The 27979-nt window shown below is 38.2% G+C and overlaps 1 protein-coding gene across 2 annotated transcripts; it reads right to left on the bottom strand.

Moving 5' to 3' along the window:
* Positions 1-1253: 1253 nt before the first annotated feature.
* Positions 1254-27979, bottom strand: SCG3 (secretogranin III). 2 transcript variants are annotated; one of them, XM_017805206.1, is made up of 12 exons: positions 27855-27979; positions 27117-27169; positions 26521-26566; positions 26211-26426; positions 25011-25153; positions 23672-23833; positions 23170-23347; positions 21221-21337; positions 9658-9741; positions 8941-9069; positions 6862-6930; positions 1254-2692 (listed from the first exon to the last, which is right to left on the bottom strand). In XM_017805206.1, exons 1-12 carry the CDS (start codon positions 27937-27939, stop codon positions 2574-2576), a joined length of 1401 nt encoding a protein of 466 aa, XP_017660695.1. In that variant the 5' UTR covers positions 27940-27979; the 3' UTR covers positions 1254-2573. The 2 variants fall into 2 exon arrangements, with proteins under 2 accessions (XP_017660695.1, XP_017660694.1); XM_017805205.1 differs by having other exon boundaries at positions 6850-6930; positions 27855-27978.

Below are 27979 nucleotides of genomic sequence, written 5' to 3'. Positions count from 1 at the left end.
AGAGGCTTCCCTGTTCTCAGCTACTCGTCAGGTTGGTCCAATTATCTAAGTGTGTACCCCAAGTGATGCACAGCAGCAGTGTAAGAACAGTCCAAGAACATGCATACTCTGAAATACAATCAGGTTCATACCCATTGTTGGGACTTTTTTTTCTCTAAATTATGTCATTGATACTTTGTTGAAGTTATAGAATTTGCAAAACTGAGAGATTAACAAATATGGCACCACCCTTTTCATGGACACATACTGTTCATAATCACAGGTCACTAGTTGATGACATCTTCCTGTTAGTACCAGACTCATGAGAGACCAAAGTAAGAAACTAACTTACAATGAAAATTGAAAATATTATTATACTACTCATTATATTGACAGGAGAAGAAAATTTGGGGTCTTTTTTAAAGTAACCATTGGGGAAGAAAAGTTTGTCCTTTTTTGTTTTTTCACATGCAGATCCTTGATCACTGCTTTAAAGGTCTACAGTTAGTTACCATTCTCCTGATTTCTTTCAAAAATCCATATTTGTGAATCAGTCTGCTTTTCCTGTGTGATAGTCACATAGGAAAATAAGTCACAAGCTGTTGCAGAACAAAATTGAGATCCACAGGGACAAGAAATTTGGATCTTTGGGAACATTAGCAAATAACAATAAACAAATTAGAGGGTTTGAATGAGAACAAATACACCGAATAACAGGAATTCTTTTCCCTAATTATTTTCTCTAGAGTTCCTAAGGGACTATTTTTTAAAGAGGAAGCTTATATTGACTACGTTTTTGGATACAGTTTTTGCCTTAAAAAAAAAAAAATCACCATTAGTGACTGATGCTGCAGTTCAGTGATTCATATCAGGATGTGTGTGAGCAGGCAGTGACGTACTCTGTCTGCCAGAAACCTTTCACTGGCTTATGTGTCATCAGTTTGCAAAGAGTTATGCTGTTATACCTCACTACCATCACATTCACTTAACATTGGTTATCAACTGATAATTTATCAATAATCAGTTGATCATTTATGTTTTTCAGGGATTCCAGAGTTTACTTCATTGCTCAAATCTCTTCCTCCCTAATCTCCAGCTATGCTAAGAAAATGAGAAGGGAAATGACCCAAGGAAGTGTTTTAACATTTAGAGAACTTTGTGCTGTGCAGGCAGTGCTGTAAGTCAGTATCTCCCTTCACTGCAGGCAGATTCCAACCTCTGCATCAGCTGACATTTTTTAACTGTATCAATCTCAGAGATATCATAAAGTGTTAAAAAAATCAGAGAGGGGTAACCTCAATTATCAATGAAGAATCTGTAAGTAAAGAGAACAGGGTTTTCCTGGAGTTCATCTACACAAATAACTGCTGCAGGTGATAAGTCTCAGGAATTACATCTTCTGGAACTCAGTTAAAATCTCCCTTTCTAAAAACTTCCTTACCTTTGATCTTGTTTTATGAGTTCTTCATATATAAAATTATCCATTCACTTAAAGACAAAAGACCCCATAAGCCATTCTTCCAAAACTATGTAAGTTCAGGAAGAAGAATGAGGGTGACATTTTTGTTTTCCTTTTCCATTGGGAAGTACCAAATTTTTGGATAATGACAACATATATAGGGAAAAAAAAAAAAAAGAAAATTTACAGGATGATACTGCTCAACACAGAGCAGAGGTCAGTAAAGAGACCACAGCCTTGATATTCAGAGACACTGAGATATGATAGATTCTTTGAGTCTTTCTGAAAAGCAAGGCCCATGTTCCTAAAAACATCTCTAGTTGCAAACTTCCCTTTCCATGCAAAATAACTTGAATTGCTTTCCTTTTTTTTTTTCTTTAGAGAAAGTAACAGCTATTTACACTTGCTATCAGGATACTCACATCAGGAATTCAACTAATTATGCATGCACAATCATCAAATGGTGCACCAAAGAGAATGTTCATACATGCTGAAGAAGAGAATACAGCTCTGTAATATGAAAGGCAATGGTAATGTCAAAGATTTATCAGTTAGCTAAGGACACTACAGTCCAAATTACAGGATACTACATAAAGAAATAAAAAAGGATCAAATAAAAGATACTAAGATTTAAACACAAAATTTCTGAATATAAAATAATATTAAGATTAATGAAAACTTTAATAGGTAAATAATTTTCAAATATTTTATTTAGAGAACTATGAACTATTTTCTAATAATGCCCTTTACATAGTTGCATCTATAGAAAGCTTGTTGAGTGTGAGCAAAAAGATGTAGCATGAAAAGAACTTTCCATCAGAAACAATTGGTTGATCTACAAAAGTAAACCAAACACAAATAATAAATCAAAGAGAGCATTACAGAAATATTGACTCTATCCAATAGAAATTCACTGTCAGAATTTGGTGTTTAGGGTTGATTTGTGAATGTAGGAAAATACAGGATGCAGAGGGTGAATGGAGCACTACAGCTCTTCATTGCTGTCTAGGAAGTTGTCAGTACAATGTAAACAGAGCATTTCTAGTGATATCCTCAAATTAACAGATCATAAGTCACTGAGCCAGGAGTGGGGGAAACTAGACTAGTTTTCTACATGTCTGGCAGCCACTAACTTTTACAGGCTGCCATAGATGCGTTTAATTACATCAGCCTCCTCCTTGTCCAGGATGCCCTTGTCCACATAAGCATCAGCTTGCTGATCAATGAATTCCCTCAGCTTTGAAAGATCATAGTCTGAAAAATAAGAATTCATTTGCACAATGAGTCATTGCCATTATATTGCTTTGCCTAAAAGAAATGTCATTGCAAAGTTTATCCAACAAATGCACTTGATCAAACATGAAGAAAATTCACTCTAAGTGCAGCTTGTGAAAACAATAAACCCAAAACACCTGCACAAAGTGTTTTTACACATCATGGTGCTTTTAGTGTTCAAGAGGAATAATCATCTCTTGCTCTTGATTGATTGCTGTCAAATGCTAAAGTAAGAATATTTTCTGGTCCAGAGATCTGATGTTTTAGTCTGCAGAGCAAAACCTGTTGTTAGAACCCTATTATTTTTGCAGCTGTCACAGAATCAAAAGAAAATATTAAATGGACTATTTCTTATTGAAATCCCAGTAAAATTCCCACTTACTACAAACACTGTAGTGAAAATTCAAGAAACCAACTTCCTGAAAATAGCTCAATACAATTATTTACCTTGATAGAGAACATAATATTCTGACTTGAAAAATACTGCAGTGAGCAGTCTTTGTGACAGTGTTAGTGTCAGTTTTTGACTGACAAATAGACTCTGCAACAGAGTACTGAAAGATCCTTCCTGCTTTTCCAGTGGATGAGTGCATCTATACAGCCAGACTCACACCATATGTGTTAAATAGACTTTTCCCATGCTGGAAAACATCACTATTTTCCACGAAAAGAATTCTACTGCAAAGCAACCTTTCAAATAAAATAAATGGGTAACCTACTGTGTAGTTGTAACTCTGGCAACAGATTCAGTATATTCACATATAAACACAATAAAGTTTCAGTTAGCTACCTAATTTGCTGCATAAAAGGTAAAGCTTAATTTGTTAGAATCAAAAGTTAATTTGATAGAATCAGCAGTTAATTTGTTAGAACCTGAAGAACTTCAATGTTTTAAGGGTTCATACTAAGTTAAATGAATGAGTATCTTTCATGAGAGCAGATACATTCTGATATTTTCAGTATAAATTACTTATTCACAGATAGAGCTTTCAGAATGCATTCATAGTGATTCTGTAATGTAGTCCAAAGTATAACATCACACAGCAATACGTGGAAGGACCTTCTTTCCAACTGTACATTCTTAACAAAATAGACAATAATGACTTCCTGTCTTTTTAGGGGTCAGTGACCAAAATTGGATACAAATAGAAAGACATTATGAAGCAAATTGATGCCTGCAATCATTTTTACAACAGTATAAGGCAATTTCAAATGAGTAATACAGAAAATTGATATTCAAAACTCCCCACTCCTGCAGAGGTGTCTTTGCATGTCTGAGTTTACAGGATTTTGCCATTCACTGTACTGAGGCCAAGATTTCTTGTCTGGTCTGCTACTGTCATTACTTAAGAGAATGTAACCTGCTTGTCTCTCCAGCTTGTGTGAGTAATAGGGACAAATAGTACCCAGCAATTTCATAATGAGGTTCTGAGATTTCATTCATATTGACAGAATGGGGGTCCCTGGTGAAAGATATCAAGGAATGGAAATGAATGGAAGAACAAACACTAAATTAATATGATATCCACATTATTCACATTAAAATCCCTGAGCTTATTTTACTTCTAGAATGCTATTTATAACTCCAAATCATTATGTGGAAATGTGAATGTTTAATTCCTAAACATTCTGTACGGAATTACAACCACTACAATATTATCCAGTTCTGGCTAATTTGTTATATATCTCATTGCAATCTAATTTGATTTATTTTTCCTAGAAATTTATAACCTCTAATTTCTAATACTTATTTACAACCTATTGTAATTAGAAAAATCAGCTTTGGGTTATATTCACTGCAACAGCTGCAGGATTTCATTGAGCTGTGAAACAGCTACAGTAAATGAAGTGAGGTCTTATTTGCATATTCAAATCAAGCCATTTGCCATTGTGATTGATTACAGAATTTAATTTCATTCCTAAATGGCTACTGTCAGTGTTATGAAACTATAAACTGCCGAGTATTTGGTAAAAAATCCACATGTATTAGTTAAATGCCTCATTTCTGTGCTTTGGAAACCAACTGCAATAGAACACCCAGCAGCTACTGTGGGAAGCTGGTTTACACTGGAGAGGAGCTCCTCTTGAAAAGCATTTCAATCATCAAGCCAGGTCTGGGAGATACAAAGGACAGGCCCACAGAGCCTATAGATTGAGAATATGCAAACCAAACTTTGGACACAAAAGGCCATCAGCCCAAAATCCAGGCTTTTGATGTTTCTCTTTAGATCATCCCAGCCCCTCAAGTTTACCAGCCTCCTTAATAGGAAATCGATATTTTTAAACTGGGGAAATGTAAATTAACATTTCCAGGCTTATTAGTCATTGAACAAATAATAATTTCTACTGAAATTCATACAAAGATAAGGATCTACAAACATTTGCCTGAAGAAAATCTAAACCTCTTTAAGTATATTCAGTGAGTAAACCAATCCATGAGTGGGGGTGGGAAAGACTGGCCATTTTAATACATGGATTACTTTGAGAATTACTTTTCTGCCAGCTCCCAGGTGGTAGCTGGAAGTGGAGAAATGATTGATGAGCACACCAATACCACCTCATCTTGTACCAAAGAAACACACTGCAATGCATTTACAGTTAGATAAGCTTACCCTGACTGCACTTCTTTTAACATCAACCCAGGGGACCTGAAGTAGCATTTTACAAAAATAAAAAGTATGGAAAGGCACAATAAAGATGATCTATCAGAAGAGTATTCTAATTTTGTCATAATTTACACTCACTTTAAGACTCATTTCCATTGCCAGGGGACAATAAAGATATTTTAGTGTAAATGAAAATCCATCTAAGCAGAAATGTATATCTAAATGCAGTCACAAGCAGATAAAATGCTATTGATCTGCAGTCACAGCCAATTTCAGACTGCAGCAGTGCAGAGGTAAGGTTACTATGAAGGGGAGCGAGGGGCTGCCCAGTCAGTATGTGTGATACTGGGATATAATCACACATGACTGAGATCTAATTACCATAATGAATACACTGCTAAACAGAACCATTTATTAGAATTGGCAGGCAAACTCTTGAGCAAATATGTGTGCCTGCTGCTAATTGCCATCACTGCCATTGTGAGGAAATGATTTTAGAGATGGCAATTTTTTTTACAAGTCCTTCCTATTACAGTTTCTGTATAGGAAAATGCCTGTGTTGGGCCGTAGGCATGCACCCATGTCTGAAATGTAATTCATATACACTTCAACACACAGAGAGGATGGCTAGATTACCCAGGGCTAATCTCATCTCAGATCACCCTCTGCTCTGCTGGTGCAAAGAAGGATCCTTCTCACCAGGCGCCAGTCATAGCCCAGGGATGGTCCCTTGGCTAGGAGCCTTCACTTCCAGAGAGGCTGATGGCAGAACACACAGCCATGGCAGAGAAAAGGGATAGGAGGCTGGTTTTATGTAAGATCTTGAGGGAAGAACTGGTATGAATAAATAAAGATCTGTGAAAAATAAGCGAGAAATCCTGCTGCTGTTCTGTTGTCTCCTGCCTCCAGTGCTCACACAGCCCTGCCTCCGGGGAGGAGCCGAACGGTGGGACAGCTGGTGAGCACACCCCGTGCAGCTGCTTCAATCTCTGCTCCCTTCTGCACAGCGTTGCGTGTGAGCTACAAGTCATTCAAGTTGACTCGGGCTGTAATCCAACGTATTACATTGTGACATAAATTTGTATCTTAACTATTCTTGGTTATGAAACAAAGTACATTGGTGTTTATGAAGGCATGTTAGCCAGATGCACTGAGCTCTTCTAGACACATCCAGACGTTTAAAATACATTCCTATCACTTATAAAATCATAATTAAAAGGCATGTTGAAATAGGAAATGAAGCACTAGACAAACCTGCCACACTGGCAGACCACCAGTCTCTGTGTTTTATGGCCAGCAGCCATTCGAGCCAGCTTAAATTAATCTGCCTCAGTCTACTATTTTCATTCATTGGTTTAACTTTGACATTTATTTAACTTTAACACACTAACTATCACCACAGACAAGCACAGTTTCACATCACTATTTTTTAACTTATAACATAATGCTAAGTCATACACCACAATATAAATGACGTGCTTTGTAATGTATATGGTGCCCACCCCAACGTCAAGGCCTTTCACTGCATACCTTCCTTGTTACCTTGTTTATTGTGTTTTTTCAGCCATTCTATGTTCTTCCTGATTGCTTCCAAATATGCCTCAGATTTCCCTGGAGAAAAGGATGAGAGAGAATTCAGGCACTTACATCAATGATTGATGCAGCTTGCTTAACTGGGTGAAGGTGGTCACAGCAAAGGCAGATTAAAACTATTCTTAGTTTCTGTTTAAAAGCTGAGTCCTGTCAAACTTAGTCAGGCAAAATTCCCACAGACAGCTAGAAGGTTTTGTCTGTGCAAGATTAGTCATACACAAATTTAGGATTGTGGCTTTTTTTGATCTTTATACATAGCTTTTGGTGGTATCCACACAAACTGCCTGTGTGGATTAAAGGCAGCCTGTAGCTTTTTGATCATCATTATTGTTCAGCAAAGATGAAGCTGTTGAGATAGCAAAGGAATTAATTAAAACTGAGAGCTCTGAGTATCAAAACTCTTCCATAGAGTGGTGCTAACAGCACATGGCAAACAAATTTCAAAATTTTGAAAGACAAGTGGAAATGTAGCTACTACATTTACTGAGAAAAGAAATGTATTAACATTACCATGATAACTCCTTGTTATAGCTGAAATTTTAAAGTGATGGCTATTTTTGGACCAGAAAGCACACAGTACAGAATTAGTTCAAGGATTACCTAATAAGGCCCCTAAGGAAATATTCCAGCTAATGGATTTTGAATTCTTAACTTGACTGGAGCTTTATTGATGTAATGTTCTTACATTTATCAGGAATAAAAACCTAGTGTGATTAGCATGTAGAAGATTACTAGTGCCAACTATGCATGTCTGCTTCTATTACTAAATGGATACAGTATTAGATATACTTTTTGAGCTGGGAGTGCAGTAACTTTATAGTAAGTTACTCTGTGAAAGAGCAAAGGGCATTGCATGATGATACAAAGAACTAAATACTTATCCAATTAACATTTCTAAAAAGCTGTTGGGTTGAAGGCAAAGGAAAATAACCTGAACCAAATTGGAAAGACAAATCTTCACGGACAAGCAAAATGTGTTATTTATCACTTCCCACAGGTATTGAGACAACTTTTTTTTCCTGTGAAATCAGACAACCATCTTGAGAAATTTTCCTCTTCTATGCTCAAAAAAATGACCTGCTGGAAAAAATACCACCTTCCATCTGTGAGTGGCTGCACTGCCCACAGGACTGACCCAGGTGCCAATGCTCCACAATCCACTGCAGCCTTCATTTCTGCCATTCATGGCTGAGCAGGCTGCAGTGGACACACAGGCATTCCAAAAAGCATTAAACAGCATTGGTGCAAAATAGATAATAAGCAATTTTGTTTAGCCAACTGACTACAAAACATAGATGCTTCTGCTGGATCCTTAGCAATAAGAACTCACTGAAAGGTTTCCGCACTAACAAACATTCTCCTTCAAAAGTTCAGCACAACAAGGAGGCACAATGTCCTCTGCAGATTTGTTTTGAGATATAGTAGCTGATTTGCACCCAAGTGACTTTAGCACAGTCTAATTTAGCACGTGGCATTATGTGTCATGCTGAGGCAACTGGCATAGTAACAGTACTACTGTGCTATGTTTGCTTAGGGAGACACTAACTTACTGTAACAGGTATCAAAGTTATGTAAAACAAGTTAATTGCTGATAACCCTTAACCTCTGGCAGTGAGCAATGCAAATTCTGTCACTGCAGAACTTTCCAGTACCAGCTTGTTCTAACACAAACTATAGAAATCATTGGGCCCACTCAGATTATTGAATATTCTGGTCATCTGATTTCACTGAAAAGCACAGATGCAAAGAAGCAAAAATCTCTCTGCACTACTGTATCAATCTGTATTTCATATTGTTCTCACAAGGGGGTATGAATTTTGTGAAAGATTATGGTCTTGCTCAGCAAGGTCATATGTTTAAAACCGGGCAAATAAGTACGCTTCCAAATCAAGCTGTTGTGTGCTGACTCCCAGTGACTCTAAGCTGAAGATATTTATGCTAACACAAAGGAAAAACAATACCAAAGATAGGAAAAGACTCCAATCGTTTGGAGCATATACAGTAGGAAAAGCAATGGCTATTTTGTACCTCCAGACTCTTCACTATTTCCTGCTGCATTTTGTCCTTCATTTTTTGTAGAATCCTTTGAAACTTCATATTCCTTTTCCATTTTAGCTGCTTCTTCCTTTGTACTGTCTGCTTCTTCACTACTCTTGTCTAAAGAAATGACAAGAGCAAACAATTTTGTATCAAATATACCAAAAGCATTTCTCAATCACACCAACAATCTTTGGCAAGTAAAACATTTTGACTGATGATTGAGGAAGAGCCTCACTGGAGTCTGTCTCAAAGTGGTTTCTAAAGGTCATCTCTGCTCCAGACCTCTGGAAATTGGAATGTCTGCTTCTGCTCTTACAAACAGTAGCTGAACGCAGGTAACTACAATGCAATGATACATAGTTCATAAAGGCACATTTCTTTGTGCAGAGAAAGATTATATGGAATTCACATTCACTAGGTCCAAAGTTGACAAATAACGTTTTTTCATTCTTATGAAAAGCTTTTGTATATGTGTAATGTACAGACTCCAATGAAGAAAAAGACAGTGAGTATACTTCTCAAAGTCTGGACAATTAAGTGAAAATTTCTCTCTTGTTGTGTGTTTAGAAAACCAAGCTTGGCTATAGGTCCTTGAGGGATTGTAGCTTTAACCAGTAGTCTGGATGCTACAGCAATTAGCATACTTTCAACTGAATAGATTAAAAAAATGTGTTATTCCAGGAGAGAAAATTGTAGAATAGGTACCTGCTGTTAGTTTTGTTCTGGTTTTAGTGGAAGGGTTCTCAAGCTTCTTCTTCGTCTGCTCAGCTATCATTGTATCTAAGTTTTCTGGAAAGCAAGGCAAAACAAAACCAAATCCCAGTTATTCTTCAGTGGATAAGATGCAGAATCTATACCATATGCTCCCCAGCACCAGTCTGAGTGGTAAGCAGAAACCTAAAAGAACACCCTTCACCCTTGCCTCTGAAGGATTAATGCAGAGCCAACAGTAAAAGAACAAACAAATAGCTACATGGAATATTGATCAATCTTATTTAAAAAAAATAATAACTGAACCATGTCAATAGGTGCACCAAATAGAGCAATATACATAAAGACAGTAAAAGTGTGCATATATATTCTCTATTCCAGTCACGTAAGTCACAAACTACAGATAACTATCTGTAGCAATTTATTCTGATGAAAGCAATGAAAGGCTTTAATTAACTTCACAAAGAATACAAGACTATGAAATATGTGCTTCATCCTGCTGGAAAAACTCTGTCCCAAACTGCTTATATGTCTGGATTTTATGTGGTTTCATTGGAAAAGAAGTCTAATAAAATGTTTAAAATCATACTTAGATGAAATAAATATGTAAATTGAAGGGATTAAAACAAATATTTTCCAAAGTTGCTGAAGTCAAGCATTTACTTGAAAACCCACCGGACAGTTGTAGCCATGTATACAGCTCTAGAAGACTGGAAAATGTATTTCTATGAAAATTTCAGGGCTGAACTCATCTAATTTGAAAGTAAAAGCATCTCTTCATAAAGATGGATGTTTCAGACATAAATATTGTATGCTTATGTGGGAAAAAAGTCCTTTTGATACCACAGTAGATATTCAAAATACAGATCATCATAGTATCTGCCATATTTCCTCAGTCATATTATGGACATGGTGTAGAATTTTCCTTCCCTTTATCAGCTTTTTAAAGCTTCAGTTAAACATGGATTCAAAATTTGATGCATATCAGCTAGTTGGTGGGTATTTTTGAGAGACTTGGTTTTGAAATATCAAAATTCCTTTTATATGAACAGCTAAAATATTCAGTATGAGATGTGGGAACTGTGACAGAAAAGACACAATAGGGCTAGTAAAAATTTTAGGTCATATTCTCTGTGTAATGCCAACATTTTATCCATCAGCTGGGAGGATCCTTTTCCTTCAGAAAGATACACAGCACTGATACCTAAAAACTAGTTTTTTAGCGAACATATTTCTCTTCATGGTAGATCAGCAGAAGCAATTGTGCCTGCCATCTGATGAGAAATCACATAATCCTGTCTGCCTGAGCCCTCTATACTATGTTATTTACATAAAATTAAAATGAAAGCAGTATTTGCTGGCACCCTGCCTGATTGCACCCTCTCAATTCTACATCACACGATGGTGTTTTTGTGACAACTCTTTTCGTTTTGGTATGTATCCTTTTAATGTGATTCCTGACCTTGCCATATGTCCTAAACAAAACAGGTCTGGGCTGTGTTACAAGCTGGATCAGACATACTGATGAAGAAAAAAACAAGCTAGAATTATAGTGGTGGTATTGATGCCTCACTAATCACTTGATCCAAAGCTTATGGAAAGGACCATAAACATTCCTTTCAGTTGAGCTTAAGATTCTATTTTTTTATCCTGAATCAGTACCATACTAGTATTTCAACAGGAATATAAGGATTTCTCTGTTGTAAGAGGCACAGTTTTCAGGATAAGATTATACAGTCAAGAACCTAAAAACCCTTTGTAAACTCAAGTGAATAGATTATTCTCCTTCACTAATTCACGCAAATGCAAAAATGTCACTGATTTTAGAGTTTAATCCGGCAAAATCTATTAAATTAGGCCTAATTTTAAGTCTAAATATAACGTTTTAAAAGAAATAGGAGTATTTAAAAGTTTAAAATGTCACACATAAATAAGTGCATTGATTCATAAGTGCCTTTCATGTTCTTTCTTTAAAGTGTCTACATTTAGGCACTGCTGCAGTCAGTTTCTATTAGCAGAAAACAGAAAGACTTCACCACAAGACAGATTTATAACCTGCTTTGACAACTTAAGATTTCAATGTCTGCATACTGATATTTCCAAATTTTTTCTTATTTTGATAAATTGTTTAAAAGTTGTGCACATATCCACATACAGCATGTGCTACTGAAGGCAACAGGATTTATACTTCTCCATTGTTTAGTCACTTCTATAAATCACATCAGGAGTTCTACAGTTTCTCTGAGCCTTCTGATCCAGCTCACAATTTTATTTGAGTTCACTCTGACTCCTTTGTCAGTACAGTATTCCTTTCCAGCCACGTGCAGACATGAAGTGTAATAAGGCACCATTGACCACTAATGATCTGAGCTTTGCCACTAAAGCCAGACTGAACATGGTATCAACCGTGTTCCATTTTCAAAGCTTTCTTTTTGTCAGTAAGGATATGGACAAATTGACATGACAGGCCTTTTAACAAGGACTACACTTTACAGGAGAAATGGTGAAGCTGCCTTGCTGGCTGGGTGGCACATCAACATGGATCTGAAGATTTATAAGCAGACATATTTCCTCTGTGATAGAGAGGAGTTAATTCTGTGGGCCTCTCCATGTTTGTGGGGATTGTTTGGTGTACCTACATAAATTTCCTAGAGAGGATATTACCACAGAGTCCCAGTTCTTCCTGAACGGGATTTATTGCCCTTTCCCCCCGCTTCAGAATTAATGCTTTAACAGCTGGTATTGTTTCAAAACATGTTTGTACTTGTCATGTGTGGCTAGGCCAGGGCTGAACAATGTTTGCTCTGAGATACACTGATGGAGTGAGTCATCTCCTCAACTGAGATGTGCCTGGCCAGCAGCTTAGCAACTGCATGTCGTGTTCGGGAGGTCTAACAAGAATTGATTACTTCTCCGGTGTTGTTTCCCTAGCAATGTCATTTGTACAGAGGAAGAGTTTAGAAAGGTACTGACCTTTCCACAGAGATGGCCACTTATTTGAAATGGCACTAATTAAAACAACAGAACAATAACCACTGGGCTAATGGAAGTGACCTACGTTGGTAAATAGGTCACTACTCTGGCGGCCGCTTTCCCGGAGCAGGATAATCTCATCACTGGAACCAGACACCCGGAGTCAGGAGATCTGGTTTCTGCCTTGCCTCACTTTCTAACTCGCTCTTTGATCTGGGATGACTCACTAAAGCACTCATGCTGCAGGAGGGCTCCTATTTTGAGTAGGCATTCTCTGGCATTCTAGGCCCAGTTTCTACACACTGATAGATCCTCTTAATTGCATTTGAAAACGCAAATTCCCAGCACTTTTGAAACTCTGAAGTCCTTCAAGATGGATATACAAAAATCTGAACTGCATAAAAGCAGAATGTTTATCTCTGGGAGAATGCACTGTGGCAATATCCTCTAAATCCATGGGAAAAGATACTACATGAAAAAAATATTACAATTTAAATTACTTTGTTCTTATTAGAGGGGCAGAAACTAACATAACCATTTGAGTATTTAATGGAATTGGTAATGGAAGCCTGAAATGGACCCTTCTCTGTTGATAGATTCATGGTGTTTTCCAGACTCTTGTAAATTTTCCTGCAAAGTTTTTTTTCTTCTGCATAATTGTCTTGTACCCGGGAGGCAGTTTCACATTCTATCTTCATCAAATTGACTGAAGCTGAGATTTTATGCCATTAAACTTCCACAGAAAGGCCTGCTTTGCTGTTCTGTTTCCATACAGCATAAAAAGACTGTTTACTAAAGCAGAAAATGGATCATCAAGGTACCTGAGATCAATCTTAATGATAGCTAAAAAATTAGTTTACTTAATGAGTTCATACACTACAACTGCTTCAGCTGCAAAGCTTTGTGCTGACGACTGCCTGTGTGAGATGCACATATTGCAGGCATTAAAAAAATCACAGTTCTCCCAGGGCTCTTCTGTCTCCTGCAGTAGATGATCTTGAAGAGTTTGCAAGGCCTTTTTCCATCTGTGAAAAATGTCAGGACAACACAGCATTTGCTTGTGACTATTCTGTGGGAAGAGCATAACTGATTAGTTCTTTGGACAAATCTGCCTTTTACTTTACATGATAGCAGGTCCAAGAACTGTCAATATCCACTGGATTTTCAACAGTGTAGCCAAAAGCAGAGTTAGACTTTTAGTCAGCTCATATACATATCATGCATATGTCACATAAACTGCTAAACTGTGATGAACAGGAGAAATCCCTCCATTGTGGAAATAGAGATGGGTCTGGGCCTTGCAAACCTCCTGCTCCTCTCTAACTCACTGGCTTACATGTCAAGATATGGCATTTCCTTTCTGAATCTTCCTGCTTGACTGATTTGTTGAGATGGTGTGTCTGAAATCTAATGCTGCCATGAGGAATGACATGTCAGGTGACAAACTCCAGGTCACGGCATTCCTTGTAAATGGATTACAGGCAAGACGGTCAGAGTGACTTGAAATTAAAACAGCAGCAGTATCACTGAGCAATCAGGTTAAAAGCAACTCCAAAAGCAAAACATAATTAAATAGATGTGTTTTGAGGTAAAGAAAGCTCTGACCAAGTCTCCTTTATTATCCTTATTAAATTCTCTACCTCATGCACTATTTCTCAGAGTTATCCTTTCAGTATTCTCCAGGCGTTTCCTTTGCATTATTCCAGGTCTGCTAGAGCTGTGTGGTGCTGTTCTTTCCTAATCCTTTCCCATCCTGAAGCTGCTACACGGCCTGTGCACACATTTTACACGTTTTGATAGCATGCCCTTTATAACATGATGGTTTGGGACTGAAGCAGCACAGAGCCGCCTCTCCTGCAGGAGTGGGATGTAGCTCAGTTTTGAAAGTTCAGTGACACCCTCTTTACCCTGCACCCACATAATCATGTCAAATCAGAACTTATGGGCTCAGTGCTCAGCTGTCAACAGAGACATACTGAATTCAGAAAGTGGGGGATTTTATGCAGCTATTAAATACAGTGCAAAGAAATAAAAGCATTGCCCTCCTTTAGAAACATAAACCACCTGGTAGGATGCAAAAGCTAGATTTTCAGGAACTAAGGAATGCACCTGTCAAAATAGACACTACGAGAAGATGGAGATTTCTTACTAAGTATCCAGTCTGGAAAGCATAAAGGAGGCAGTGAAGGGAAATGGAAGAAGAGGCAATTTGTTTGCAAGAAATATCTGCAAATTTAAAAGGTAGACAGTGATAAGCAAAGGAATGAACTGTAAAATATTTTTTTGGGTTCTTGAACACATGATTCGATAGTCATGTAATGTGGTGGGAAAAACAACTAGTGATACTAAAACTACTGGATCTCTCCCAAATCATATCTGAGAAGATTTAGAGCCTATGGATACTGAGAAAACTATGCTCTCACACATACTGTCACCCTCAGGTGATGCCCAATTTACTGCAGTGTGTAGTGTCCTGCTTCTTAGGACTTGTGAGATCAGCTGCCATAGCTACCCATTTGTTTTCCTATGCAGTGAGAGTCTGAATGGGGGAAAATAAGAAATAAGATCTAAGTAGTGGGGGAAAAAAACCACATTCACATGTTTGTGCAAATGCAAAAGTAGCATGGGACAGAAATGGATGAGGCTACTAAAGAAAAGCTCAAGCTGCAGTGGGGTGTGCAGCCAACATAATTCCTAGATTAAAGTCTTGCCTATCTTTGCACACTCTCTGTCCCCATATCCTTTTATCTTACCTCCATGCAAATTCATCTTGAGTTTAACTATTCACAAATACTTTCTATTATCACTGCTGCTTCTCAGTATTCAGCTCATCTGAGGTGCCCCTGATTTGTGCTTTTCAGATATAGTACAGTATACTGGCATCTGTGTGACCTTAGTTCATCAGATACAAAATAATCAGCACAGGAAAGAGAGCTGCCTGAAATTAAATAATTCCCACTGGCAGCTGTATGCATCAGTCATATGATAAATACTGGGCAAGGAAAATCACCAACGGGAAATTCAGATAGGGAAAATTTTGTTAAATATTTTAATGCTTACGGAGAAAACCTACAGTAACAAGAAAGAACCCTCTGAAAAAAAATATTTTTAAAAAAGAAAAAGAAGGTGTTATGCATGAAAGGTTCCCTGTATGAAGTACTGTCAGTGCCCTTCATCGCCCAGGTCAAAATGAAGGGGAGAACAAAAAGTCCACATGACACTGTTCATATGCCACTTGTAGCCTCTGGCACTGCTTTAGCCTCACCTTCCCTCAGCCCTTTGAAATCCCAGTCTGTATCAGGGAGCAGCAGCTTATGGTCACAGTGAGGATGGAAAAAATGATGCCAGTCTGGGCTGTGAGCTGCTCTTTGCCTCACACTCCTGGCTCTGTGCCTGTTCTTGGCTGACTAAACAAATAGCAGGATCAGACCTTTGGCCTGCAGCATCTGTGCTGATGAGAACTTCAGGCATTATCACACTAGTCAAATGAGTTCTCCTCTCCCAAGAAAAGGCCAGATTGTGTCTACTATGCACTGACCTGTAATGAGGAAATTGCAGAGCTTTGCCTTCACCACAAGTGGAGCTGTGGAAGACACCACAGCACGAATGCAAGAGGAAGAACAGCTATTTCATATTCTTTAGCATGGAGAGGCAGGGACATATTAAAAATCCACATAGGAGACTTTCTGCCTCTTCTGTTTCACCTGACTTTTTTCATGCAGCCTCAGTCTGCCTAAAAGAGAGTATTATAGCAAAACAATATCCCAACAGTTCTTTAGAAAAGGACAAAAGTGATGAGTGTTCATATACCTCGGCCAGAGTTCACCAATGACCCATCCATCTCTCTATTCCTTGTGTCCCCTGCAGTTTGCTCTTCTTCCCTGTTGTCCACGAAGAACAAATGATATGTGGGTGGAAAAGGTAAACAGAGACATCTGTTCATGCTCATTTCTAACCAACACAATCTCCTACTCAGTCACGGGGGACAGTGTGGATTCTGACAGTGAGTCAGAGCCAAAGGGAGGAGGTGTGAGAGGTGGCTTTGGTTTGGTCTATGGAGGAAGGCAGTTGTGACTCAAACACTGCACACTGATCAGCTGGAGCCATTTCTCTGTTTCCCTCCTAAATAAAGGGGGATTTGCTCCCCAGCCAGTCTGCTGTGGGCTGTGTGTGGATCACTGTGGCTACAGGAATCTAAATGCTTTACTGCAAGGAGGTGAAAAGTGTGATCCCCTTCAAGAGAGAGCAAGGCTACAGAGTTCTTAAACTTAATTTTCTTCCCAGCCCTTTGTCCCTTTCTTTTCTCCAGTTGTGGAAGATACAGAAGCCCTGATTTAGAAACTGAAAACAAAATGACCAAACTCAATCATAAGATGTGATAAATTACACATTTTATGCAGTATCATGGCAAAGATTTCTATGGTATCTGTGAGATAGAGAAGTACTGATGGCAAAAGTTTGTGCTACATGTACTAGTCAATAAATGAGAACTCCACACAAGATTACAATGTGCATGTAACTAATTTGCATTTCTAGGGTAATAGTTCATTGGATAACACAACTTTCATTTGGTTGGGTTGGCAGTGAGTAAATTTGCTACTAATCTACTCTTGTAAGCAGAGCACAGCAGGAGAACGTAATTAATGGACTGTGTAAAAAGAATTCATATACACACACTGGTGCCTCTTAAGAATTTTTCCATCATCTCTGAAAACTCTATTTTTGTTATGGTCCACAAGCCACTAATGACAAGTATTTCCTAGAATGGTTCTAAAAATCTTATTAGTGGAAAAGATTTTCAAATGTATCTGAACAAACTGGCAGAAAACATTTGTTACTGTTTCTAAGCTGACAAAAATATTATTAAAATAAATGCATTAAAAACTATTGTTTACTTTACATAATTACTAAAAATAGAGCTTTTACCAGGATGGTAGTGGGCTGATATGCTTTCATTTTAAAACTAGCTATATAGTCTGGCATACACAGGAAAAGTCACTTGTCACACAAAAAATTCCTCTTCTTTGTGTGGTGTAGATGAAGCTTCTCCTTAATATTTATCTGGTCTATGATAGATGGGTCTGATAGAAAAGCTATCAGAGTGAATCTCCACCATGACATTACACAATAGACAGAAGGAAAATGAGGTAGGATATTATTCACAACCTAATACTCAGACAGTACAAGTATCTGTGCAATGCATGGCTTATTCTGCTCTGCTGAAACCAAAGTGAGTTTTGCTATTGGCTCAAAAAGCACTTTTTCCCTTCAAGCACTCAGCACCGTGAAGGACACAGTCCTTTCAGTTCTACATGGAGTATCAGCTAGTTATGCATCAGTATCAGCTATTTATGCAACATAAACAGTATATGGATGCCATGAGTAATGAAACATTTTATGCTGAATCAGTCATAACTTCTCTGAAAGCCTCTCGCTGCTTTCTGCTGGTCACTGTGTGGAGTTATTCCAACTCTTCCATTCCACTCTGTCACTGCACCCTTGCCAACAGCCACATCATTTCAGTAACTGTCTCAAGTCCTTCCCAACACTCAGCCTGTTCAGTGATAACAGTCTGTGCATCCAGCAGGCTGGGACAAGCAAGGGGAGTTCAGCTGTTTGGGCAGCATTTGCTGGATCCTGACAACAAACCCAAAGTTGGGTAAACTGATACCACAGTTGGATCTCATTCACAGGCCACCTGTGTAACTGTGATCCTGTGTCATGACTTATTACCTTATGCTTTCTGTACCGATAATGCTTGTCCATTCTTTTAATTGCAAAAGTGATTTTAAAGCAGCTTTCAAACTTCAAAGGGCAGATGGGTTTTCTAGAAAGATTTCTGAAAGCCTTTAAGCAGGCTAGAAACATGAGACTTTCACTCCACAGCAGAATTTGCTCCCTGTACATCAAGATACAGCATTCATAGCTAAGAAAGTACAGAGTGATGGAAGATAGTGGCATTTTGCCACAGCAGGGAAATTATCAAATTTGACGCATTTCAGCTGAACACACATTTTATATCAGCTCGTTAGAGTTTCTCTTTAATGCTTCCAGAGTTATACTTTCTGAAAACATACTGGGAAATGTAGCCATTATTTTTCCTTGTCTTTCATATATATGAATATGTTGGTTTTGGCTTCCAGTGTTCTGTTACAGATTACATTTAGCATATGGAAAGCTTCTAAATATCTATTATGTAATATTGAATATGCGTATTAAAAAATGAACTTATTCCTTGTGTTTTCATGTGTGTGCATCGGCACTTTTCCTGCACCACACTGCAGCTAGATCCTTTGTAACTTTAAGCTAAACCTAATAACATCAGTCACTGCAGCAGGAAAATACTTTCCCCTGGAGTAAGATACAATGATGACATAATGCTGTGGTTTCCAAATCCCAAGCCAGCTGTTACTGGTATATGCATTCAAATTCACTGTCTCTGCACCCCTGTGAAAGGCAAAAAGGCTTGTGACTTGATTCAATAAATGATTTATTTTTTTGAATGTATAATTCACAGACATAGCTTATGCACGGCTTCAGACACAGAGTGGGAAAAATTAACTTAGGCAGTTTCCTACTTTAATAAAATGGAAAGAGGATATAACCCATCTGCATTGACCCAGTAGGTATTTTCCATCAACTAGCATGGAATCTGCTCACTGATTTTGGACTGAGAGAACAACAAAAAGCTACCAATTTTTAAAATTAATTCTTCTCTCTGAGACATATTCATACTAATTCCCTTATCTGCTATAAGTAAACACAGCTGGGCATCAATTCCCTGATCCAACCTGCACCAAGATATACAGTACATATCCAAGTATTACTTAGTGTATATAACTTTTAGTTGAATAAGAGTGGCAATAAAATTGCTGCCATGCTCAAGGATAGTGCAAGAAGCTAACAAGCTCCTGTGGATGCTCTCCTTGAGTATTTGAGAATATCAGTTCAATAAATGAAGGTCAGCTTTAAAGTAATTTCTCAACAGCAAGTCTAAAAAAAGAATACCACAGAAGCAACTTGAGACCTATGAGAAAGCTTTTTCCACTACAGTAAGTTCCTTTGATAGAGCAAAAAATCCATCTCTGCATAAATCACTTATTTGCAAGGCAGAGTCTGGATACATCAGTTGATAGTCTTACTTTAAATCCAGACTAAATCAGACCTCTGAAACTCTTAACCTAATCCTTGCCTTCTGTACTATGTCATCATGGCAATTTGTTTCCAGGGTTACAGTATTTATTTACTCAAAGTAAAGCCAATGTGAACAACTGCTCTGAATTTTAGTAGGAAAAATGCATCCCTAGTGTAATTCCATTATCTGAGTGGCCTTGTGTCAGGGATGAATGTGGTCTATTAAGTTTTGGCACAACACTATCAGTGAGGGCAATATCTGCTCAAGTCATACCATCTTCATTTGTAGAATGACACCAAAAAAATGTGCTTAAAATCCACCATTTCTTTATGTGCATCTTTTTTTAAATGCACAGGAAGACAGAGAAATAAAGAGCTGAACTGTAGCATAAGTTGTCCAAATATTCCAGAATTCAAGGACTTCTCATGGAAAATAAAAGGATAGTCTTGGTCAGAGATATAATGAATTCTTTGGAGAGGAAGTGCAATCATGTACTGAATGAGACTCATGATGCACTGGATCTTTTGTAGCCAAGTAAGTGTAATCAATCTGTACAGTTACAGTTGCATCCATCAATCATGTATCTGCAATGGCTCAGATCAGACAAACCTGGAGAAGCCATGAAAGATCATTGCCAGTTCTATCTCTGTGACAAGTTGATTTATGAAGCTGAGAAATTGCCCTGATGTAAACAAAAACTTTTCAGACTAAGCCAGACCAGGAACACTTCAGAAAAATGAAAGGATTGTGCAGAGTTTATGCAGATGAGCCCTTCTTCTGTAGGTCTGCTTGTTTACATAGAAAGGCTACCAACAGTAAATGGAGGAGAGTTTGTCAAAGCCAGGAAAGGTGTGTGAGACACAAAACAAAACAAAACAAGAACAAAACCAGGCTGTTCCAAATTCCCTCTTCAGGAAATTACAGTGATTTTACAATATCTACATAGCCACAGACTCTAAAATGGATCCAGGAAAGAGTGCTTCAAAATCTACTCCTGTGCCAAAATGTAACACTTTTCATAGATGGAAGGAGTTTTACTTGGTAGACAACCATAGCATTAGGTGCCATCTATTCTGGCTACTTACATGTGACAGGTTAAAGGAGCTGAAGTGCTAGATTGTCTTTGGAAAATGCAGGTGCCTGATTCACCTCAACAGAACACAGAAAACCCTGATCTTACCCTGACATAAAGTCCTTGAAATCAATTGTGCTTCACAGGTGTGAAAATGTAATAATTCTCTAAATGCACATGTCATAAATTACCTTCCCTTCATTAGATGGAAGTATTAAAGCAGTATGGAATTAAACACGCTATAGTGAATAATCAATCATTTAGAAGTACAGCTTTAAAACATTTAGAATGAACAAAGCTGAAGCAGGTTTTATAAGAGCAAGGAAGATGAGAAGATAGTTATCACTGTTGTTAGAGTAAGAAAATAGCATTCTCACCCAGATAGGAAACTCCTTCTTCTGGTGTGATTGTTCCATATTTAACCATCATCTTCACAAAATCAATCAGGGTTTTCATGATAGTTATCAAGGTCTCTTTCTCTTTTGTCTCTGTCTCTGTGTGAGGGGATGAAGCAAAATTAGTCAGAGACTTCAGGCAACTTGGGAAAACTCAGTTCTGCAAACTGTGCAAACTTTCTGCATAAAGAATGACCTACTCACTGAAAGAGAAAATGCTGTGCTGGATTAGCAAAGAGAACTTACATATAAACTGTTCCTGCAAAGCACAGCTGAATATACTTTAAAGCTTCAGGCTTTAGTTCTTCTTTACAGCTTTGTGTCTTGAAGGGCTGTGGCATTCCATTTTACAGCTAAGAACACTAAACACACTGAGATGAAGTGACCTGACAGTCCAAATTGCTGATCAGAGGGTAGAGTTTTCTACAGTTTCTTTCATCTTTCTTTTATTTGTTTGTGAACTATTTTGTAGAGCAGTCTGGCTCTGTATGAGTTCAGAGTTCCTTTCTCCTACAAGACCCATGGGTTCGATGATAAAAATATAAAGTGTTTCAAATGAGATTGTTACCACGCACAAGTCCATGACTCATATACTGGGACAATGTAATATTACATGGTTGACAGGATCATGACTTCAGGAAGTGACACAAACAATTATTTTTTATTATAAAAATCTATTCTTGCCCATGCTTACCTGCTTCTTAGCTTTTCTTTTACCACTGTGTTTACCTGAACAATACCTTTGTTTAGCTGAACAATGTTACTGCTATTTCTGCATTAGCAGCATGAAACTGCCCCAGTTGCAAAAGCCATCCCCACTCCCCAGGTTATCACAGAAGGACCTAACACAGCCAGGGGCACTGTCACTCAGGGACAGCCAGAAACACACTCCCAGCCTTGGCAGAGGGCCAGCCACTCTGAGAGCTGCTGAACAGGCTTTTTACTGCTGCCTGCAATTTAACACACAGCTGTAGGATGCAAGTGAATCCCTCTCCTCCAGCTTGATACGACCTGACAGGTGAACAGCATAAAGCAGGAGGCAAGGCAGGGATGTGCAGCCAGTGGGACCTGGCTCGATTTGCTTGATAACCTGCTAAACCCAACATGCCTTTCTGCTTTATGAGCAGAAAAAGAAGAGCTAGCATGCAAAACCACCATGGGAAAATGAAAAGAACAGGAAGAATATGAAGTCTGTGGGTTGGACTTGAGCAAAATATGCCCTTGGGTTTTTCATTTTAGCTCTCCACTCAGGTGTTTATGGGGACAGCTTGAAGCAATATTAAGGCTCCTGCAGGACAGGGAATCTACAGAATAAACACACATATACACAAAAATAAGTGTGTGTGTGTGTGTGTGTGTGGCTGCAGAGAGTGGGTGCTGACAAAGGGGCTGTGGTGAGGTGCCACAGTCCTGCCTGCAATGACTGGAAGGCAGTGATGTCCAGCACCGGAATAGGAAGAGACGTGCAGAGCTTTCCCTGCAATAAACAGCAAACCTGTGGTTTGTGAAAAGGCTGGAAGGCTCAGACTCATTTACTGGTACCATCACTGCGAGGATTCTGCTGTGGCTTACTTGTACCTCTGTTGGCTTGGAAGACTCAATGTTACTGGAATGATCTCTGGAGAAAACAGTTTGCCAGTTTTTCACCATGTTCTTACAGAAATGAAAAGAATTCAGGACTCCTGAATCACACAGCACAAGATGGGAAGGGCTGCCTAGGTCACACTCTTTGCAGTTCTGAGTGCTGTTCCTCCCAGTGTTTTGCCATCAAAATTACTAATCAAATTAGTTTCTGCTATACATCTTAGAGGACATTTTCAAAGCACGTGGTCTTGCAACTAGGGAAGTTGTGGGGAAGGGAAAAGAGAAAACACAGAGAATCTTAATTTTCTTTTTTCCTAAGTAATTCTGTAAATACATGATGAGCTCACCTGAGTTAAGACTTTTTAATAGTGCGTAAAAATTTGGAAAGTATTGGAGGTCTTCAAAATTATCTTCAGAAGGCAGCTCATTTCTTCTTTCCAAGACATTAGATGATGACCATGTGTTATCCAGCGTATCATCAATCTCTCCATTAATGATACTATCCTGATAAGATTTGCTTGGTGTCTCCACAAAAGATAAAAAAAAAAAAGATATCTATAAGCACATTGCTTTTGGTGAGAGAGTTACTAGAGCAAGAAATTGTATCATAACCTTATGCCAACATGTTCCTAATTGCAAGGTGAAGACTATACTATTTTCTCAAAGTTATTTTAATTTGACATCTGGCTTAAACTCCAAAGTAACTCATGGTTCATTTTGTGTCTAACAGAATTTCTTTAAGAACACCTTTAGTTTCCAGATCGAACTAATTATTCCCTAAAGAAAGCAGTGTATTGGTTTACTAGTACCATTTGGCAAGGAAGACAAAATCATTAGCTAAGAAATTACCATTCTTTCCTGTTGCTTTTCCTTTGGATCACTGTCTGCTCTGCTTGCAGTGTAATCAAAGTCTTCAGACTCCTTCTCACGTTCCTTTGCTTCATTTGCAATTAGCTGTTGTAAAACCTCTGCCACTTCATCCTCCAGGGTATAGGCCTGACTCTCTGTGATCTGTTGAAATATTTGTGCAGAGTACTCATAGAATACTGTACTTCTCCTGGATGAAACATCAATGTGAAACCCGAGCTTTGCAAATAGATTGCTTTAAATATGTTTGCTTCACAGAAAGCACAACCAAATTAGGCGTGGTGTCTTCACCAATGTGTGTGTATACATGTATATATATAGACATATATACACGTCTGTATTTATATAAACACACCCACACATACATATATACACACACAGAAACACACACCAAATACGTTGTGTGTACATAAAACCCACTCATCCACAGATACAGCCTTCAACAGGAAAACAAATCTGTTTAGGGCTTAACACAATGGAGTGCAGCTTGAAAGACTGAACTGCAAGTGTGTCATACCCCCCTACATGTGTGTATGTGTTGTGTATATAAAGTATGTTCTGCAACACATCTATGTACAGTTCTGCAACACATCTACATACAGTGATATAGAAGGGGGAAAAAGCAAATAGCTTTCTATGTCATCATCAAAATGTTTTGTCTTTGCTTTGTAACAGCTGTCACTTGAAAAAGAACTCTATCATGCATCTGTCCCACAGCTCCCTCTGTAATCAGTGGGGTGCAGCATGCAATAGCTAACTGCAAAATCTAGTGCAGAAAACATCAGGTCAATATTTTAAGATACGAGAATCCCATACGGCCATGGCTAAAGCTATTGAGACATCCAGAGGTCAGAGACAAATCCAGTCTTGCTACAAATCAGTAACATAATATATCCTCAACAAATCAGCAACATTATATGTTTGCTTATGACACTAACTAGTTGGTGGATAGGAATGAGGTCAGACCTTTCCCCCTTAAATATAGAAATTAATAATACAAAAGAATTCAGTGAAAATCGGAAGAGAAGTTAAAGTAAAAATGAGGGCAGACATGGGAGGAGTACAATCAGTGAATGTTTTCTCAGCATCAGAAACATTCTGCAGTTTGGCCTATTTTGTTGCAAAGCCATCACAGGAACAACAATGTTATTGCAGAACTAAACCAGTGTGCCCAAATGAATACAGAAATTTGCCTAGAGCCTGAATCCCATTCATTTTCACTCAAGTCAGTATTACACACAGTGTTTGTCCAAATTGTTTTTTAAAAGAGCATTAAACCAACCCATAAAACTGTTAAATGAAGTATTAACAAGATACTTACTAGCCCCAGATTTAGAAGTTTTGAAACAATCTTGTCAAACACTCCTCTGTCATTTTCCTCATAAATTCTTGCAGCAATTTTTTGAACAATGTCTTCAGCAGTCAAAGGAGTGCCATCTAATTGATGGAGGCCATCTGGATCATCTGAAAGGATTATAGTTTAACTGTGTGCTGACTGTCCTAACTCATTTGGATTAAACATCTTGTAAAAATATCTGCCCACATCTTCTTCTCTTCAGAACAAAGCTGCACCTTTTAGACACACTAGGACTACACTTTGATACACACTTTGCAAGCCACTACATCAGTCACAGTGAAAAGTTCTTTGTGTCCATTTTCCACATCTGAAAAATATCTTTCTGACTGACTCTGTCAAAAGAGCAGAGATGAATATTAGGAGCATACTCTCCTGTTTATAGAAGAAATTGTAAGGATGAGAGAGCACTGCTCCCATATACACTTATATGTGCCTTCCTGGTATCTAATTTCACTGTGTGGCCACTTAGAAGAAATCAAATCATGACAAACTGTACATGATCTTCTTGTCTAAATTTCAGAAAATAAACTTTTAATTATGTAATCATGACTTATGGCAAATAATATCATAATGACAATGGGAGAGAGAACATGATGAGTAAGCTTTGATCTGTGATCAGGATACTTTGATATAATTAAAAATATCCTGAGTTAAATGCTGCTTACAACTCTCAGAGGACTCACTTAAACTACAAATCAATTAAACACTCCTGTAGCAAAGGCAAGTATTTTTTTGCCTTTGGTAATTTCTTTTAGCTTTATGATGAGGAGAATTATCTAACACTGCACATAACATTTGGAATAAATATATGTGATTTAGCTGCATGTAAAGGTGCTTCTTCCTCTCAAACCAGAATAAATATATTTTCATTTAAAAATATGTCCCATTTTCCTTCCATCAAATCTAAATTACTAAAACACATAATACAAATTACACAGTTAGATTTTCCTCCAAGGAAGAAGACTGAAAATCGACAGCAATTATTTTTTACAGCGTTTCAAAACCTAATTGTAATACAACAAGCTTCCACAACTGGAAATAATTGAAACTGCACTCCAGTAACACATAGAGCTCATGTTTGGTGCTGAGTACAACATTCATGACAGCAGTCACTTTGCAAGAGAAGTCTAACCTAGAAGTCACTGAAAGATGATCATAGAATACCTTGGAATTTATAATCCAGCCCACTTTTAGTGGAGTCATAGTCATCCACTAGCCTGCGGTTCTTGGTGGAGTCTGCATCATCAACGGCCAGTTGCTGTTCGTACAAAGAGCTTCTAATTGACTCCCTCTCCTTTTCACTCCTCTCTCTTTCTGCTACTGATTTTAGTAGGTTCAGATCATCAGCAAAGGAATAATTCCTGAACTCTGGCTTATTTTCTGGAAAATATATCAATGCACACATAACATAAAACCTTATACCTCTTTGAATACCATTATGAATATTGTTATAAAACCGGGAAAGATATTTTACCTGTGGGAGCTGTTTTCCTATTCCTGTCTGCCTCAGCTTCAGCAATCTAATACACAAAAATAAAACAAATAAAACAAGATCAGGCAGAAGAAATAAAATGTGTGATCCCCTAATTTATCAATACCAGCAGAAGCCTTAGTATCTGGTTTTCACTCTTATTAAGAAGTTTGCCTGAATAAGGAGAACAAGATTAAGCACTTGGCACTTTCTATCAGTACCCCCCATCTCTGATCAGAATCACACACTACAAGAAGCTACAACAAACTTCCCATTTTAAGACAAATGCCAGTTACATTTTCCTTCTTCATTCCAAGCTCATGCTATATTCCCACAGGATGTCAACACAAAGGGGTGGCACACCTGTGAGCTGTTGGAGCTAACAACCTGCTTTTGGAATGCTGGACAGTGAAACTCCATATTCCAGTTTTTAAAAAATATTGAAACTATATTTTGTATTCAACACCATAAACAATCACTTTACTGACATATCTACTTTTAACTCAGGGATATTCAGGGATTTGGTACTTGAAAGGCTCAAAATATTATGAGAATACCATAATAAAAAAACCATTGTAAATATTTTTTCTTTCACTCACCTGTTCCTCCAAAGGTCTTTCTACACTTAATTGTCTGTTGTGTATAGCTTTATCTAGAATAAACACACACATGTATATACTCAGTTATATGATACACGCAACTACAAAAGGCACATTTTTTCTTAATTTATAGTTTTTTCCCATGAAAAACAGTGTCTTAAATAGGATGTCAACTGCTGGTTCTTGAAAAAAAAAAAAAATCAGTGTTCCTAGAAGAATGAGAACACAATTAAAAAGTCAAACATTTAAATAAACCATGATTGGGGCAGAGGGAGAAGTTCTGCGCAAGATACAGAGATACAGACTCAGCAACCTCTTTCTGATGAGAAAACTCAAAAATTGGGGAAAAATGCTGGAAGAGATCGACTAAAATAGCAATAATCGGATTGGAACAACCAAGAGATTAAAAATCTTTTCCATCCAGAATAGCGGGGGAGACAGGGAGCAAGAAAGACTCGTGCAGACGCCGCAGTAGAACGGATGAAAACACTGCTTGGAGAAGACTGAAAAAATTCAGAGCTTTTCCCTCTACCAGCACTTATCCCTTCACTTTAATATCAGATTGCAACTTCAGTGATCAGCGTCGGGAATTTTGTCGCTTTAGGACCTCACCGCTTTTCGCCGAGTGGAAGGAAAGTTTTCTCTCCCCACCCTCTACATCCCGCAGAACTTCCCGCAGCCGCAGAACTTCCCGCACCCGCAGACCCGCGGAGAGGGCTCTGAGGGGCAGGCGCTTACCTTTGCCCGCGGGTCTGGGGAAGGCGTGAGCGCGGCTCGCCAGCAGCGACAGCACCTGCACCGCGACCGCCAGCCGGAGGAACATCGTGCGGGGATCGAGGCCCTCGGCGGGGCCCCGCGGGAGC

This window comes from Lepidothrix coronata, unplaced genomic scaffold (assembly GCF_001604755.1).
Source record: "Lepidothrix coronata isolate B3197 unplaced genomic scaffold, Lepidothrix_coronata-1.0 Scaffold11, whole genome shotgun sequence".
Lineage (NCBI taxonomy): Eukaryota > Metazoa > Chordata > Aves > Passeriformes > Pipridae > Lepidothrix > Lepidothrix coronata.
Note: the sequence above shows the minus strand (reverse complement) of the source record. Positions and strands in the feature narration are given on the sequence as shown.

What these genes read in the sequence shown, in the direction of transcription:
- SCG3 (XM_017805205.1), bottom strand. Translation starts at nt 27,939, where the DNA reads ATGTTCCTCCGGCTGGCGGTCGCGGTGCAGGTGCTGTCGCTGCTGGCG. An exon ending in CCCCAGACCCGCGGGCAAAG is followed by an intron (nt 27,170 to 27,854) that starts GTAAGCGCCTGC and finishes TGTTTATTCTAG; the next exon opens with ATAAAGCTATACACAACAGA. An exon ending in GCTGGATTATAAATTCCAAG is followed by an intron (nt 25,154 to 26,210) that starts GTATTCTATGAT and finishes TAATCCTTTCAG; the next exon opens with ATGATCCAGATGGCCTCCAT.